Source organism: Theropithecus gelada, chromosome 8 (genome assembly GCF_003255815.1).
Source record: "Theropithecus gelada isolate Dixy chromosome 8, Tgel_1.0, whole genome shotgun sequence".
Lineage (NCBI taxonomy): Eukaryota > Metazoa > Chordata > Mammalia > Primates > Cercopithecidae > Theropithecus > Theropithecus gelada.
In genome coordinates, this window is record NC_037676.1 from 96,526,917 (window position 1) to 96,544,859 (window position 17,943).

Genomic DNA, 17,943 nt, shown 5'->3' on the forward strand with positions numbered 1-17,943 from the left:
TTAAGAAACAAAATGTACTTTGTAGTTGGCAGTGTCTGAGGACCAAGCCGTGATGTATGGTGAGCATCTAACACTCAACAATGAAGATGAACAGGGGCAATAGAGGCCACTCTGAAATCTTCTCCATGCCATTAAGTAAGACAAATGATACAAAAATAAGGACATTCCTTTCCTAAATTTTTAGCCTCAGAGACTTCAGGGATGAGAATAACTGCCAATTCCTAGGGTTGTTTGTAAACAACCTGGCAAAAATAAAAAATAACACAAGTAAGACCAATCTACTTGCTATATAGACAGAGCCTGGTCTGATATATCAATAATGTTTACTAAGTTTGCCACATGCCAGACACAATTCTAAACATATTTATGTGTTATCTCATTTAATCTCCAAACAGTCCTCTGAAGTATAGACTACTGTTATCTCCATTTTACAATGAAGAAACTAGGGCACAAAAAATTTAAGTGATTTGCCCAACGTCCTACTGCTAGTTGAAATTTTCACAATAAACTATTCTCAGAGCAGCCTGGGATGGTATCACAGAAGCAACTTTGTCCCTTGCTAATTATTTAAGCATCATGCATTGTCCACGCAAAGACTACCTGCTTGGTTATAAAGTGGGCTCCTCTTGTGTTCTAAAAATTCAGCCTGAGTTCCTCTCCCCTACCCTGCTTCCCTCCTCCTCCCTCTCCTCCCCGCTTCCTTCCACTCACCCTCCCTCCCTCCCTCCTTCTCTCCCTCTCTCCTTTTGGGTTTCAGAACACCCAGAGCATTTTTTCCAGGCCTGAAAATTGGGTAGACACTCTAGAATGTTTTCTTGGCAGCCTCAAGTCAACTAAGCATGAGTTCTTGGCAGCATTTACAAATCCCTATGGGAGTAACTTGAATAACAGCTACAAAGACTTTAGTCTAGGCCACCAATCTGAAATTCTCATGGTAATGAGTGTTGACATGCTTTCTTTCTAACTGGGAAATGAGAATTCTTTCTGCTGTTCTTCCTTTTTTTTCCTTCCTGAAGTTGAAGTTCATTAATTCAACATTCAATAAATAAATGTCCCTGGGCCCATCTCAATAAATATGATGGAATAGGCCATTCCAGGGCCCCTTAACAATAGTAGCATTAAAAAAATTTAGGGGAACCACAGACTAGTACTTCTTATCTTTTAATATCTAATAATTTTATCTACTTTTACAGATACTATCGCAGTTAATCTTCACAAAACACTGAATCATTATCCCTATTTTATTGATGAGACACTGGGGCTCAGAATAGTTAAATGACTTGTTTATGATCAGTCATTTAAGTAATGGAACAGGAATATGATTTTGTTAATCTGCTTCCAAATCCAGGGATGTCCCACTAACCCACAGCTTTCATGTGGAGAAATTTCCTGGGCTTCCAGAAAATATCAAATCTGGGTGGAGTCCAGAGTGAATTTCCAGGAGCTAAGGTAGGAAGGGGCCCAGGGTGAGAGCACATGCCACAGAGGTGGGGAAATAGGAGCATCTGAACAGAGGGGAGAGGCACACGCAGGAGACAGAATGCCAGGTGTGGGGAGTTTCCAAGGGGAAAGGTTCCCTACTATGATCCTTTTACCCCTAGCCAGTCCTATCTGTGTCCCTCAGCCTATGATGGGACAAGTCTATTGGGTCAAGATTTTTCCCACAATAAGAATGAGCAGCCTTTCAAAACTATTTGCAACCCCCAAATCAAACCATGTTCATACATACAATGTGTGCACCATATATGACCCACTGCAGGGCAGCCATATCCCACACTGCTAACAGGGAACAACAAACGTCACTGCTGTCTACTTTTAAGGTGAGGGTGAGTGAAGTTCTCTCTGAAAGCAAAAGTATATATCTGATGTAGTTTGGATGTTTTCCCCTCCAAATCTCATGCTGAAATGTAATCCCCAGTATTGGAGGTGAGGCCCAGTGGGAGGTGATTGGATCATGGGGGCGGATCCCCCGTGAATGGCTTAGAACCATGCCCTAGGTGATAAAGTGAGTTCTCACTCTGAGTTCACATGAGACCTGGTGCTTAAATGTGTGTGGCACCTCTCGCCTAACTCTCTTGCTCCCACTGTCATCATGTGATGCTCCTGCTCCCCCTTTGCTTTCTGCTGTGATCGTAATTTTCCCAAGGCCCTCAACAGAAGCCAATGACAGAGCCATGCTTGAACAACCTGCAAAACCATGAGCCAATTAAACTTTTCTTTATGAATTACCTACCTCAGGTATTTCTTTATAGCAATGCAAAAATGGCCTAGCACAGTATCTGCATCCAAGTTTCCTGCCCATGAGGCATGGTCAAGTCCAGTGACTCGGGGTCAGAGGCTATATAATTTGCTTTATAATCATGCTATGCAAAAATGTATCTAATAAGTGTATCAGTGAAGACCTTTATGGTGGGTCTCTACAAAGTGAAGCCATTTCTCTACTTGGCTGTCAGTGTTACTTGGGCTTGGGTACTACCTGAGTGATTTTGATAGGGTGAGGATCAGTCGAGTTTTCCACCATCTCCACAGGTTCTGGTGCTTTCCAAATATTCTCTGTCACTATGATATCCACAGATGTGGTATCACTGAAGGAATTCTCACTCTGGCCTCCCATGTCCTTCACTGAGATCACCAGATTATAGGAAGGATTCTTAGCAGGATTCAATTCCTGAGATCCTATGAGAAGTAGGGGAGAAGGGAATAGGAAGCGTCTCTGGAAGGGACAGACCCAACTCCCTTTTTCTGACTCAGACAGTCCTACCAGGGCACCCCTGAACATACCTTCTTGGGTAAGAGAGATGGCTCCCGTGTTGTTGTTGATCTGGAAATACATGACATTGTTGATCATAGGAAGCTGGATGACAATCTGGTAAGAAAGCTGGCCATTGGGAGTGGCCGGATCATCCAGGTCTGTGGCATTGACGTACAAGAAGGGCTTTCCTGTTTAACAAAACATAACCAGAAAAAAAAAACAAGATATTAATTGAAACCCAAACCAACCATAGCTACTTGTTCCATGTAAAAAGTGGATATATAATAGGGAAAGGTAGGACAATTCACACCAGTGTGGAAATAAATATTTATCCCACTCCCCTTCCCTAAAATAAGGTTTCTCAAGGTCTGGTCCAAGAACCTCTAAGGGTCCCTGAAACTGTTCAAACGCTCTGTAAAGCTAAAGGTCATGTATGTGTAAAAGATCCATTTAAAGTACAAGATAATTTAATGACTTTTAGTGTAAAAGAATGGAAAATATGGCATTGATATTGATTTCACTTTGCAACTGATCTTTAAGAAACGACAATTTATTGAGTTTGGGTATAGTACTAAAGAATGTCCAGTTATCTGAAAATACTATTAAAATATTCCTTTCTTGTCCAACTGCATATCTGTGTGAGGCTAATTTTCCTTCGTATACTTCAGCTAAACTAGCACATGGCAAGAGAATGAATGTAGAAACAAGACATGAGAATCCAAGTGTTTTCTATTAATCAAGACATTAAAGAGATTTGCAAAGATTAAAGTAATGCCGTTTTTCTCACTATTTTTGTCTTTAAAATCAATTATTTTTCATTAAAACATGTTTAGTGTTATTTTAAATGAATTAATAATTTTTTAAAATTTCTAATACAGTAAATGTTGATAGATATTACCAGTGATGTAGTAGAGACGCCTCATGAGACTCAGTTGTTGAATTTTCAGAAATGTTGTGTGTCAATTATTAATACCAATGGTCACTTGAAATAGGCCATGGTACTTGAAATAGGCCATGGTAGGAGTATTTGTAACATGGAAATTGGAAAATTCTACAAATCAGAGCTTTGTCCCCCCAGAAAAGTAGCCGTTACGCCTTTACCAGGACACCACTGGATATAACCCACGTATCTAACAGTTCTTTGGAGTCCTCAGTAAATTTTAAGAGAATATACAAGTCCTGAAACCAAAAAGTTTGAGAACCACTTCTCTAGCAGATTCTATTAGTGAAGATAGAAAAGGTATGGCCTGGAGGCTTCACATTTAGCAGAGTCTGTGTGAGTCTTTGGTATGCAGCCTCAGGGACAGGGACATCACTCCACGTAATAAAGTGAAGTGAATTTTTTCCCAGAATTCTCAGAAGCAGGCATTGAAGAAAGAGAAGGAAAAGATTAAGTAACTTGAAGCGAAGCTTGATGGTGGGATTATGCAAATGGCCCCAAGTCTTGATTAGTATTATTTTAAATGAATATCTTTAAAATTTCTAATACAGTAAATGTTGATAGGTATAACCATATTTCTGAGAACTCTGAAGTCTAATATTCATTTATGTTTTGTGCAACTCTTAGGAGGTGATGCTTCTTTCTAGGTGCCTGCTGGACACACTCACTCCTTAATGGAGAGCTCTTGTGGAAGTGAAAGGTAGAAGGTCAATGTAGCATAGAAAAGGGCTGAGCCATAGATGGGATGTAAGAGAAAAAAAGAGCTGGAAACCACCAGTGACAATATCAATGGAGGTTCCTGAGAAGATACAGGGGAGTAAGCTCAGCTTTCTAGAGTGTTCTAGAGCTCTGAAGTATCTTTAAGATCACCCTAGAAAAGTGTTTTTCAACTGGGGGTAATTTTTGAGACAGAATCTCACTCTGTTGCACAGACCAAGTGCAATAGTGTGATCATGACTTACTACAGCCTCAATCTCCTGGGCTCAAGTGATTGTGCCACCTCAGCCTCCCAAGTAGCTGGGACTACAGGCATGCACCACCACACCTAGCAAACTTTCTTATTTTTTGTAGAGACAGGATCTCACTTTGTTGCCCAAGCTGGTCTCAAACTCCTGGCTTAAGTGATCGTCCCGCCTTGGCCTCCCAAAGTGCTGGGATTTTGTGCCCTCCACCCACCAGAGGACATTTGGCAATGCCTGGAGACATTTTTATTGTCACAAGTTGGCAGGGGGCACATAGTGGATAGAGGTCGGGGGATGCTGCCAATCATCCTACAAGGCACAGAATAGCCTCTGACCAAAAATAGAATGATCAGACCCAAGATGTCAATACGTAGTGCTGTGTTGAGACGTTGAGAGACCATGCTCTGGAGCAATAGAGATAGTCAAACAACTCCCAGATCAGTATGAAGTGTGGGTAAGATAGTGCTCATTGAGTGACAGCTGCAGCCGTTAGCCACACAAGTCTGTCCCTTTCACCTGACACCCTTCCATCTTTCCATAAATATCTCTGGCCCCTGCCTGTTACCTGGGCGAGAGTTCTGCCTTACTGAGCCTTCGTACTTTGACTGGAGAAACGTGGGTCGATTGTCATTGACGTCCTTCACTTCTATGGTGATGGGGACTGGACCCTCCACTATAGCTCCATTAGCATCCAGGGCTGCAACCTGATGTTGAGGAAAAGGAAACCATGTTGGTGAGACTGAACTTCATGTCACATGCCCGAAAATCATTTGAAGGAAATTAGAACTCAAAGAACCAATGGCCTGGTGACTGTAGGACAGAAAGAATTCACAAAAGCCCAAATTGGGAGCTGCTAAAATAGGGGTTGTATCAGTCAAGCCTGGCTAATAATGACGGTGACTTTCTATTAGCAGGGTGTTCTGGACACTGAACATGCGTCTATTCTGGATGGCTGGAGTCCATGAAACAAGAGCACTGTGACCCCTGAGAATATGAAAGTGTCGGGTTCTCTTCCAGAGCCATTATGGTGGTCAGCCTGCAAGGCCTGCAGCAGAAGTACCAGACAGAAAGCTTTTATCTCACTCTTTTTTCCATAGTTAGCTCTCTGCCTTTCGTAGGTATTCAGATACCAACCGTGAAAACTAAAGGAGAAAGAGAGGGAGAAGGATCTTTTTAGTCAGCTTCTGGCTATTGGTTCCTTCTGCTTCTTCCAATGCCCAAAGTAGCTCCATCCTAGCGCCGATGCAGCCTTCTTCATGGGTCCCAAGCCAATGCAAGAGCCGCAGGCAGATACCAGTGAAGTATCACACATGTGCTGACTTTTGATCCAAGTACCTAAGCATGGTCTTACTTGGATAAGTAATGCCATCAGAGGGTCCTGGCAATGTAAGTGGGGTTACTCTGGTTAAAAAGCCTAAGGAAAAGGATATGTTTGCCACACCTCTCTGTAGTTGGTAAGAAATGGACATAAAAGGATTGCAAAGTGTGCCATTAATGTAAGGAAAGTTGTAACTGGATTCTATGCAAGGGAGGAAGATGCCAGCGATACTTCCAGAACAAAGGGTGCTCGCAGAGGTTGGAGTTAGATCCCTTCACCTGGTCTCAATTTACCTGGAGATTGTGTGTGGATCTTGTTTCCCTGTCCAAGGCTTTGGTGTAATACAGAAGTCCCTCCCGTTCTATCTTGAATATGTTGTCTGTCTCCCCAGTTAATTCAAAAGTCACAGCAGGAGGATTGGCCTTAAACTGGGGAAAAAAGCAAAAACAACAGATTAGGTTGTAAAGGAAAAAACAAAGTTGTGGAATTTGTAGAAAGTCACCAATTTCAGGTAAAATTTTCACTGGTTCAATTACCAAATAAGAAATCCTCAACTTTTAAAGTGGTACCTTCTAAAAGTTTGTTTGCACAATAACTGTGTAACATTCAACATACGTTTTCCTCAAGAAACTGTATACTATTATTCAATACATTGACAAAAGTCACTGATGCTTTAAATTGTAGCTGAGGTTAAAAGGGACTTTTTGGTAATATCTGAAATCTATGACATTACTAGCTTCTAAGAAGCATTAAAAGGGTAGATTTCTTGCTAGGATAAAATATGTCATTTAGCACTTCTAAAAATCGTGACAAAGATTAATAGACATGTTAATGTTAAGGAAAACAATTTATAAGTGGCTTCAACTTAATGCAAATGCTATATGATAATCTATTTTTCAGAAGTGAAGAAAATACTGACCACCATATTTATAGATATGGCTATATCACTTTTAAGACCACAACAACAGAAAATTCACATAAAACTAAGAAAACATAAAAGTTGTTCAACCTTAAGTTTTAATATACTTTTATATATTTTATTAAATTAAAAACAATATCAATGTTAGTATCAATATAAAGAAATATTGTTGATGGAAATATAAATTCCTTTATTCCTTTTAGAAATAACTTGAGGCATAAAATGTTTATAGCCTTTGATAGCAAACATTACTATACAGAATTTACCCTAAGGAAATATTTTTTCAAACAAGTACATGCTTGTAGTGTAAGTAACTTTATTTATAACACCAGTAAGGTTGAAAACTCCTAAAGGGTCATAAAAAGGACAGTGAAATTATTATGGCACATGACCCTGACAGAATATTAATCATTAAAATGTTCATTCTACAAATTACGAAGAAACATAAGAAACAGTGATGTAAAGTAACAGAAGTAAATTTGAGAGTAAATCTAGACTGTAACAGTACCAAAAGAATTCATGTCGGTAGGTAAGAAATGGAATTTAAAATACAAGAACAGTTGATGTGTTAAACGGGTAAGATTATAAGTTAAAAAGTTTTTGTGCATGTTTGTTTGTTGATATTATATTGTTTATATAATAAATGAACATGTTGCTATTTTGTGCTTTAAGAAAAAGACCTGGACATCGGTGAGAAAGGTGGAGTAAGGGCCTGCAGAAAACTGCTCCTCCATAAAAGCAACGAGAACACTGGCAAAAATTATAAATATCATTTTTTCAGAATATGTGAAATGAACCAGATGCTTGCAAAATCCAAGGAATGTTTATTAAAAAAAAACAAAAACAAAAAACAACAACAAAAAAAACCTACTAAATATCAGTGAGAACCAAGCTTTGTGGTGTTTTAATGCACCCTAATCCCATGGTCCTTTCCTAAGACCTGAAGTAGCCTTGAAAGCAACAGCCTCACACCACAGTACCATGGAGAGGGTGAGAAGCATTTGTAGCCTCCCAAAAGCTCCATCACCAGAGAACTATCATTAGCTATCCTGTTGGCATTTCCCTGGAAACACCTACTTATAAGGCTTATCTTCATTTGACCTGACTCAGAATTCACACACTACACACAATTTTTCCCCTGGGGCATTTGTTGAAAACAACCATCAGCAATTGTTCAACATTGCAGCGGCCTGAGGCTGTGATAACAGTTGAAGCAAAGCAGCAGCTGACCAAAACACTTAAAAGGGAAAGCTGGGAAATGAGATGTCCATATGGGGCTTTGAAAATCTCTAATATATTCCTGGCAATCTACAAGGCCACTATCATGAGCAGGGCTGCATGCATGCCTGGGAAAGGCCTGAGAAGGACCTATCCCTCACCTCTGGCTGACTTGGAGGCTCTGCATAAGCAGAAAGTAAAGGTGAAGGCAGAGTTGTAAACTGCCTGTCACATAGTTGAAGGTTGTGTCCCAACATGCACACAGTGCCCCTAGGTAAACGCCAGGAGACTTACTGGCTTAAGACATTTAAGGAAATCTCTATCTAGTCATTAGCTGAACACTAAGCTAACTGAGCAGAGACTTCAGTGGCCAGACATGACAAAGAATACAGACTTTACAGAATTCATTAAGGAAAGTCACTAAGCAAACAAACAGCATCAACAACCAACTCCAGGAAAAGAAAGATATATGATTTGAAGAGTTGCCACATCACATTATTTAAAATGTTCAGTTTTCAAATTATGAAATGTACAAAAATATTAAAAAGTTAAGTCAACAGAAACTGTCCCTGAGGAAGCCCAGATGTTAGATTTACTAAATATTTTTAAAAATCTATTTTAGATAGATTCAAAAACTAAAGGAAATCATCTCTAAAGAATTAAAGCTCAAAAACAATGTCTCATCAGATAAAGAATATTAAAAATAGAAATTTTTAAAATAGAAATTCTACAGTTGACAAGGATGATAACTGAAAGGAAAAATTCATAAGAGGGTGTTCAAAAGCAGATTTGAGCTAGCAGAAGGAAGAATTTGTAAACTTGAAAATAGATTAATAGAGATTACAGAAAGAAAAAAATGAATAAAAATGAATAGATTCCCATTTTTATTCATGTGGGAACACCACCAAGCAGACAAACACATACATAATAAAAGTTCCAGAAGGAAAGGAAAAAGGGGGAAGAAAGATTATTTGAAGACAGAATGACCCAAAACTTCATGAATTTAAGAAAAACATGAATCTATATATCCAACAATCACAATGAACGCCAAATAGAATAAATTCAAAGAAATCCAAACCTAGTCACATCATATACATTTGAAAGATAGAGAATCTTAAAAGTGCATAGACTCATCACATGCAAAGTGATAAAATTAACAGCTGATTTTCCATGGAGATCAAAAGGCAGTGGAATGACACATTCAAAGTGCTGAAAGAAAAAGAGTAGCCAAGAAAGAATTGTAAATCCAACAAAACTATCCTTCAAGATGAGAATAGAATTAACCTATACTACTATCAGACAAAACATACTTTAAGACAAAATTTTCAGAGACAAAAAAGGATATTCTATAATGATATAAGGGTCAATCTATCAAGAAACCATAGCAATTATAAACATATATGATGCACCTATCAATGAACCTCAAAACACATGAAAGAAAAGCTGACAGAATGGAAAGGAAATTAAATAACTCAACAGTAATAATTGAAGATTTCAAGACTTCACTTTAAATAATAGAATAGAAAATCAATAAGGAAACAGAAGACTTGAACAATACTGTAAACCAATTAGAAGCTAACAGACACCCAACACTCCACCCAACAAAAGCCAATCACATGGAACATTTTCCAGGATAGGTTATATGTTAGAACATAAGCAAGTCTCAATAAATTTAAAGGGATTGAAGTTATACAAAGTATTTGACACTTGAATAAAATTAAAAATAATATAAGGAAATTTGGGAAAATCACAAATATGTGGAAATAACAATATACTCTAAAAACCAAAGGTCAAAGAAGAAATCAAAAGGGAAATTAGAAAATACTTTGATATAAATGAAAACAAAAAGAAACACAGCATGCCAAATCTTATGGGATGCGGATAAAGCAGTACTTAGAGGAAATCTATTGCTGTAAATGTTTATACTTAAAAAAGATGAAATCCCAAAATAACCTAATCTTCTACTTTAAAAAAACAAGAAAAAGAAGAATAGCAAAGCAAGCAGAAGAAAATAATAAAGATCAGAGTGGATATTAATGAAATGGAGAATATAAGAGCACAGGAGAAAAGTCAACAAAACCAGAGTTGATTATTTGAAAAGATCCACAAAAGTGAAAAATTTTTGGCTGGACTGACCAAGAAAAATGAGGTAAGGTGAAAATAACTAGAATCAGGAATATAACAGGACACACCACTACTAACCTTATAGAAACAGAAAGTATTAAAGAGAATATTGTGAGCAATTATTTTCCCACAAATTAGACAACCTAGATGAAATGGACAAATTTCTAGACAAAAACTACTAAAACTGATTCAAGAACACATAGAAAATCTGAATAGAACTATAACAAGAGACTGCATTAGTAATCAAAAACCTTCCACACACAAAAATGCCCAGAACCAGATGGCTTCCCTAGTGAATATGTACCTAATATGTAAAAAATATGTACCTAATATGTAAAGAAGAATTAACACCAAACCTTCAGAAATTCTTCCAAAACTAGAAGAGTAAGGAACACTTATTCAATTCATTCTATGAGGCCAATATTCTGATACCCAAACCAGAAAAAAGTCGATACAAGAAAACTTCAGACCAGTATCTCTTTTGAATATAGACACAACATTTTCAATGAAATACTAGCAAACTGAATCCAGCAACATATGAAAAGTGTTATATATCATTACCAAGTGGAAATTATCCCAGAATACAAAGCTGGTTCAATATATGAGGGTCAATTAATGTAATACCCCATATTGATAGAATCAAGGAGAAAAACCACATATTTCAATAGAGGCAGAAAATCATTTGACAAAATCCATCATACTTTCATGATAAAAACACTCAACACACCAGGAATAGAAGGTGACTTCTCAGTCTAATAAAAGGACACCTAAGTAAGCCCCACAGCTAACACTGTACTTAATGGTGAAAGACTGAAAGCTTTCCCCATAAGATCAGAAACAAGACAAGGATACTCAATCTTGCCACTTCTATTTAACATTATACTAGAGATTGTAGCAAGGGAAATTAGGCAAGAACAAGAAATAAAAGGCATAAATATTGGAAATAAAAAAGTAAAACTATCACTGTTCACAGATGCCATGATTTTATATACGGAAAATTCTAAGGAACCTAAAAACACTGTTACAGCTAATAAACAAGTATTATAAGGTTTCACGATAAAAGGTCAATAAACAAAAATCAATCTTTCTATCCATTAGCAAAGAGCAACCCAAAAATGATTTTTTTTTTTTTTTTTTTTTTTTTGAGACGGAGTTTCGCTGTCGCCCAGGCTGGAGTGCAGTGGCACTATCTCGGCTCACTGCAAGCTCCGCCTCCCAGGTTCACGCCATTCTCCTGCCTCAGCCTCCCGAGTACCTGGGACTACAGGTGCCCGCCACCATGCCCGGCTGATTTTTTGTATTTTTAGTAGAGTTGGGATTTCACCGTATTAGCCAGGATGGTCTTGATCTCCTAACCTCGTGATCCGCCCGCCTAGGCCTCCCAAAGTGCTGGGATTAGAGGCGAGAGCCAGGGCGCCCAGTCCAAAAATGATATTTTTAAAATTCCATTTACAATCACAACAAAAAGAATAACATATCTCAGAATAAACTTAAGCAAAGAAATAGGAGGCTTATAAAATGGAAACTACAAAACACTGTTGAAAGAAATTAAACAAGTTCTAAATAAATGGAAAGACACGTCATATTTACAGATTTAAAAATCTAATGCTGTTAAGATGGCAGTACTTCCCAAGTTTATCTACTGATTCAATACAATCCCTATCAAAATTACAGCTGCCTTGTTTGTAGAATTTACAGGCTGATCCTAAAATTCATATGGAAATACAGGGGACTCAGAACAGCCAACAACAAAGTAGGAAGACTTAACATTCTCTAATTTCAAAATTAACTACAAAGGTATAGTTCCAGATAATGCAGTACTGGCATAAATATATATAGATCAATGGAATCAAAGTGGGAGTCCAGAAACAATTCAATTGATTTCTGACGAGGATGCTAAAATAATTCAGTGGGGGCAAGAATCATGTTTTCAATAAATGGTGCTAGAACAACTGGATATCCACATGCAAAAGAATGAAGTTGGACCCTTACCCCATACCATACACAAAACTAACTCAAAATGGATCAAAGACCTAAATAGAAAAACTAAAACTATAAAACTCTGAGAAGAAAGCATAGACATAAATCTTTACGACCCTGAATGAGGCAATGGTTTCTTACATATAACGTCAAAAGTACAAATAACAACAACAAAATAAATTGAACTTCATCGAAATTCAAAGCATTTGTGCTTCAAAGGACACTACCAAGAAAGTGAAAAGATAACTTATAGAATGTAAGAAAATACTTGCAGCAAATCATATCTGATAAGGGAGAACTTGTATATGGAATATGTAAAGATTCTTACAACAATAAAAAGACGACCTGATTAAAAATAGGCAAAGGATTTGAATAGATATTTCTCCAAAGAAGATATATGAATAGTCAATTACCACATGAAAAGATACTCAACATCAGTCATTAGGGAAATATAAAAAAAACCACAGAGAAATATCACTTCACAACCACTAGGATAGCTATAATAAAAAAAAAAAAAAAAAGATAATAACAAGTGCTAAGGATATGGAGAAATAGGAACTCATACATTGCCGGTGAAAATGTAAAATGGTTCAGCTGCTTTGAAGAAGAGTTTGTGGTTTCTCAAAAGTTTAAACAGAATTAACTTTGACCCACCAGTCCCACTACTGAGTGTGTGTGCGTCCAAGAGAATCGAAAACATGTACTTATAAAAAGTTGCACATGAATGAATAGCCATAGCAGCATTATTCATTATAGCCATAAATGGAAAAAAAAAACAAATGTCCATCAAGTGACACATGGATATCCAAAATGTGATATATCCATATGATGGAATATCACTCAGTCATAAAAAGGAATGGAGTTCTGGTACATGTTACCAACATGGATGAATGTTTAAAACACTACGGTACATAAAAGAAGTCACACATAAAAGGCCACATGTTGTAGGATTCCATTTACATGAAATGTCTAGAACAGGCAAATCTACAGAGACCAAGAGTAGATTAGTGGTTGCCCGGGGCTGAGGGGAGTGGAGGCTGAAGAGTGACTGTTAATAGGCATAGGATTTCTTTGGAGGCTGATGGAAATGTTCTGGAATTAGATAGCAGTGATATTTGCACATCTTTTGAGATACTAAAAACTACTGAATTTTAGAGGCAATGAATTTTCTCATTAAAAATGAGAAAAAAAGATCTCTCTCAGATTTATATCCCACTGTCTGATGATCTGGAAGCCCCTGGTGAGTACAGAGCTGGCACTAGTTGAAAAATCCTCAGTGAAATAAGTCTATGGTGGTTCAGTTCATTTTATTTTTGAGGATATATTAATAACCCAAGAACCAACCTCATGGGGCAATGAGTGTTCTTCATGCCTCCGTAGGTCCAGGTGCTGGATGAGAGGATCTGTACACCTACCTCCTCCCCACCACTGAAACAAAGAGCTCTGAGCACATCTTACCAAGGCTGGGTTTACTGCATTCTTTCCACATACAAAGACGGAGAGAGCAGAATGTGCTTGACTAGAAGTCAGGAGACCTGTGTTCTATTGTTGGCTCTGCCATTAACTAACTTAAGCCTCAGTTTCCCCATTTTTAAAACAATCGGTCGGTACCAAAAGTCTCCAGTGTCTTTTCTAGCGTGAAGCTTCTGTGATTCTAAAAAGAAAATCCCCTTCATCTTCTACTCACTACTCCGTCATCCCAACCCCACGCCCTAACCCAACATACACACACACACCCCTATAAAGAAGAAACATTCAAGCATGATAACCAGGCTATCATTTCCTGCCAAGAAGGGATAACTTTGCAGCATGGCTAACAGAAAAACAAAAAAAAACATGGAGCAGCCCAAGGAATGATTTTTGCTGGCTAGTATCCTCAGAGACTCTGGAATGATCCTACTGAACAGTTTCTAGGTCTGGATGTTTGTCAGTTGTAAAGCTTGTAAGTTGAAGGTTGCATCTATGTACAATCCTGATTCCCTTCAATGGAGTGTGTACCCGTGCTCGCAGAATACCTCCTCTATTTTGACCTTGAGTCTTTTCATACAGAAATCTCAGAAGTAGCCACAAACTTTGTTTCACAAATATGTTTTATTTAGCTTGTAATTAAAAAAACAAACAAAAAAAAAAACAAAAAAAAAACTATGCCAGTTTTTTTATATCAGTGAATTTTATATAAATATAAAATTTTATGGCTTTTCTAGAAAAATTATAAAATCTAGTACAGTAATACCCAAATTCTAATTTGTGAAAATTGTCCGGAGCTAAATTGAGCCTATCCCCTTTTGACTTACTCTTAGTTTGCTACAGTCCCCAATCCTTCCTCTTGTCCCAAATACCAAAGACAAGTATCTGAAAACTTTTGATTTCATATTTGTGCAGTTGGGTTTTTTTTTTTAATCATATCTGTTTGTTGTTATTGTTGTTGTTTGGCTGTTGTTTTTCTTTTCTCCAGATGGCTTCATTTATCACTCAGCTAGCCCCTAAGGGCAGTTGAGATAACTCACCACAGACAGGCGTCTATGCCACACCCAAGCACTCAATTGGCACCTGCATGAGGAAGGCTCCCCAATCTGTGTCTCCAGACCCATATTAACACTGTCTCTTAGACCTCTCCACCTGGCTGCCCCACAGATAACCTTAAAATCAACAAGCCTAAGGCCGGGCACGGTGGCTCAAGCCTGTAATCCCAGCACTTTGGGAGGCCGAGACGGGCGGATCACGAGGTCAGGAGATAGAGACCATCCTGGCTAACACGGTGAAACCCCGTCTCTACTAAAAAATACAAAAAACTAGCCGGGCGAGGTGGCGGGCGCCTGTAGTCCCAGCTACTAGGGAGGCTGAGGCAGGAGAATGGCGTAAACCCGGGAGGCGGAGCTTGCAGTGAGCTGAGATCCGGCCACTGCACCCCAGCCTGGGCGACAGAGCAATACTCCATCTCAAAAAAAAAAAAAAAAATCAACAAGCCTAAAACTCATTCACTTTTCTCTAAATCTCTAAACTCGCTCTGTTTCTCACTTAGTGACACCACTAACTACCCAGTCAAGCAAGCCAGAGACCTAAGAGTTATCCTTCTTTCTGTTCCTTCACCTCCTGTGCTCATTCAGTAACATATAAACAACAGAAGTTTATCGCTCATAGTTCTGAAGGCTGAGAAATCCAAGATCAAGGCACTAGCAGGTTCAATGTCTGGTGAGGGCCCACTCCTCACAGATTGCACCTTCCATGTGCCCTTACATGGCAGAAGAGGCAAACAGGCTCCCCCAAGCCTCTTTTATAAGGGCACTAATCCTATTCATAGAGGCAGAGCCCTCATGATCTAATCACCTACTAAAGACCGTAACTCTTCATATTATTACATTGGAGATTAGGCTTCGACTTATGAACTTCGTGGGGACACCAACATTCAGACCTCTATAGTTACTCAAATCAGGCCTCCATCACTTCCCGTTGAACTATTGAAAATAGTTTTCTAAGATCCTTTTAACCTCTAGGCTCACCGCCTTTCAGCTTACACTCAGAGTGATCACACAGTAAGTTTCTACAGCACAAATCTAGTTATGCTTTTCCTTGTTGAAGCACTCCAGCAGCACCCTGCAGCCTGCTATAGGATGAAGAGCCAGTCCAACCCATGCTGACCTCGGCAGGCATGCAGACCTTTGACTGCATCCTGTCTCCCACCCTAGACTCTGGCCCACAGGCCAGCTGTCATTGTCTTGACAAGTGCACACCCCCAGGCTTTTTCCCATCCTGTACTCAGTACCTGCTTCCTGACTGTGAGTGCCTGCTCATCTTTGAATACTCTGTTTAGGGGTCAATGAAACCTCTTCTGTTCACTCACTACCATCTTCACTTGAAACTGATCATTCTTAGATTTTAAGTGTTCTCACCACAAAAAAAGAGATAAGTGAGATAATGCATATGTTAATTAGCTTGATTTAGTCATTTCTCTATATACTTCAAAACACGTTGTACACAATATATGCAATTTTATCAATTAAAAAATAAACATAAATAAAAATCAGTCACTCTTTCTTCACTTACCCTCTGCCCCTTCCACATCCCACCAACCTCCCATGAGAACCTTCAGTGCATGTGTCTGTTTCCTTGTTAGTTTTCTCTTACTAGCTGGTAAGCTCACTGGGGCAGGGATGGAGTCGGGGTCATCCCATATCCCCAGTACCCAGCAGAGCACCTGGTATATACAGTAGTCACTCCGTACATGATTAATAAAAGAAAGTCTGTGAGAGAAAGTAAGTAACTCAACTGTGTGTGAGCCCTTGCCAGAGTCTCCTAGCCAGTTCCCTGAATCTTCTCTTTCCTCCTCTAGTTTGTAGCCAGAGTGACATTTTCTCAATGAAGTCTTGATTCAGATCCATTGCTTTTGAGAAAAACTCAAGATCCTTAGGAGTCAGCATCCTCCCTGTCTCTGTGGCCTCCTCTCCCACCTGCTCCTCCTGGCTCCATCCTCCCTAGCTGCATGGCCTTCTGCCAGTCCTTGGTATGTCCCCTGCCCTCTCCTGGCAGAGGGCAGCCATCCGTGCCGGGCCTTTTCTAAGCTCTCTTCCCTCCGTTCCTCACCAAGTTAATTCCTCTCAACACATTCACTGCTTCCTCAGGCCCTGACTTCCCTGACTGGAGAGGCGGAGGCCCCTTATAACATCCTACCTCACCGGGCTGCATAGACATGCAAGCATGCCCCTGCCAGCTCTTACTCAGGGGCCCTTTGCCCTAAGCTGGTACCAGTGAAAGAAAGGGGAGGAGAGACAGCTTTCAGCCTCTCCTCTGTGGAGGGGAAATGTCCAGCTCAATACAGTTGTCCCTTGGCATCGATGGGAGATCATTCCTGGACCCATGCAGATACCAAAATCCACAGATGCTGAAGACCCTTATTTAAAGTGGTGTATTATGGTCGTGGAACCTACGTGCATTCTCCCACGTACATTAAACCATCTCTAGATTATTTATAATACCCAATACAATGTAAATGCTATATAAATGATTGTTATACTGTATTTTTACATTTGTATTATTTTTATTGTTTTTCTCAAATATTTTGGATTCTCTGTTGGTTGAATTTGCTGATGCATGAACCCACAGATACAGAGGGCCGTCTGTAAATTTTTGGCAGTTAATGGAGGGCACTTGCCTTAGAAAGTAGCTCAGCAACCTCTGCCACTTCCCTGGTTCATGGGATGGGGAGGGGTCACTGGCACCCCCCAAGAGATTCATCAGCATCCTCCAATCACTTCAGGGCCAAGTGACTTTCTCAGGGGACGTGTGGTAAATACAGTAGTGTTTTCCCCTTCTCCACTACATTTCCAAGATTATTTCTGTGTCTTTAATGGCACTTCAGATGGGACTTAGGTCCCTTCCCTTACTCCCACCTGCAGACTGCCACTCCATCTGATACTGTTCATGGTTATCTAACTAAACAAAACATCCACCTCCCAGCACACCTTGGCAATGGCCCAGGTGGGGGCTCAGAGAAGGTGGTGAGGAAAAGGCAGGCCTCTGGCCAGAAAGCTCATTCTAGCACTGAGTCCAGAGAAGCCGTATCTTCCAGTACTTGAAGCAGCAAGCTCACTGATCAGACAGCCTCGAGAGTGAATGGTCATTCCCCTCTCCAGAGACAGGCTTCCTTTCTACTCTAGGGGAGAGGCAGAGTCTGCAGGCACCAAACTCCCTATGGAGGGCTGGGAGCACTCGTCCCAGAGATGATTGAGGAAG

At 39.4% G+C, this 17,943-nt stretch overlaps 1 protein-coding gene across 2 annotated transcripts in view; it reads right to left on the minus strand.

Moving 5' to 3' along the window:
- CDH17 (cadherin 17) overlaps positions 1-17,943 on the minus strand; it is an 87,386-nt gene that overhangs the window by 40,866 nt on the left and 28,577 nt on the right. For both annotated transcript variants that reach the window (XM_025393968.1, XM_025393967.1), the window contains exons 4-7: positions 6,266-6,400; positions 5,220-5,358; positions 2,782-2,940; positions 2,477-2,676 (exon numbers count right to left, since the gene is read on the minus strand). In XM_025393968.1, the coding sequence (XP_025249753.1) occupies positions 2,477-2,676; positions 2,782-2,940; positions 5,220-5,358; positions 6,266-6,400 (633 nt within the window). The remainder of the gene's footprint in view (positions 1-2,476; positions 2,677-2,781; positions 2,941-5,219; positions 5,359-6,265; positions 6,401-17,943) is intronic.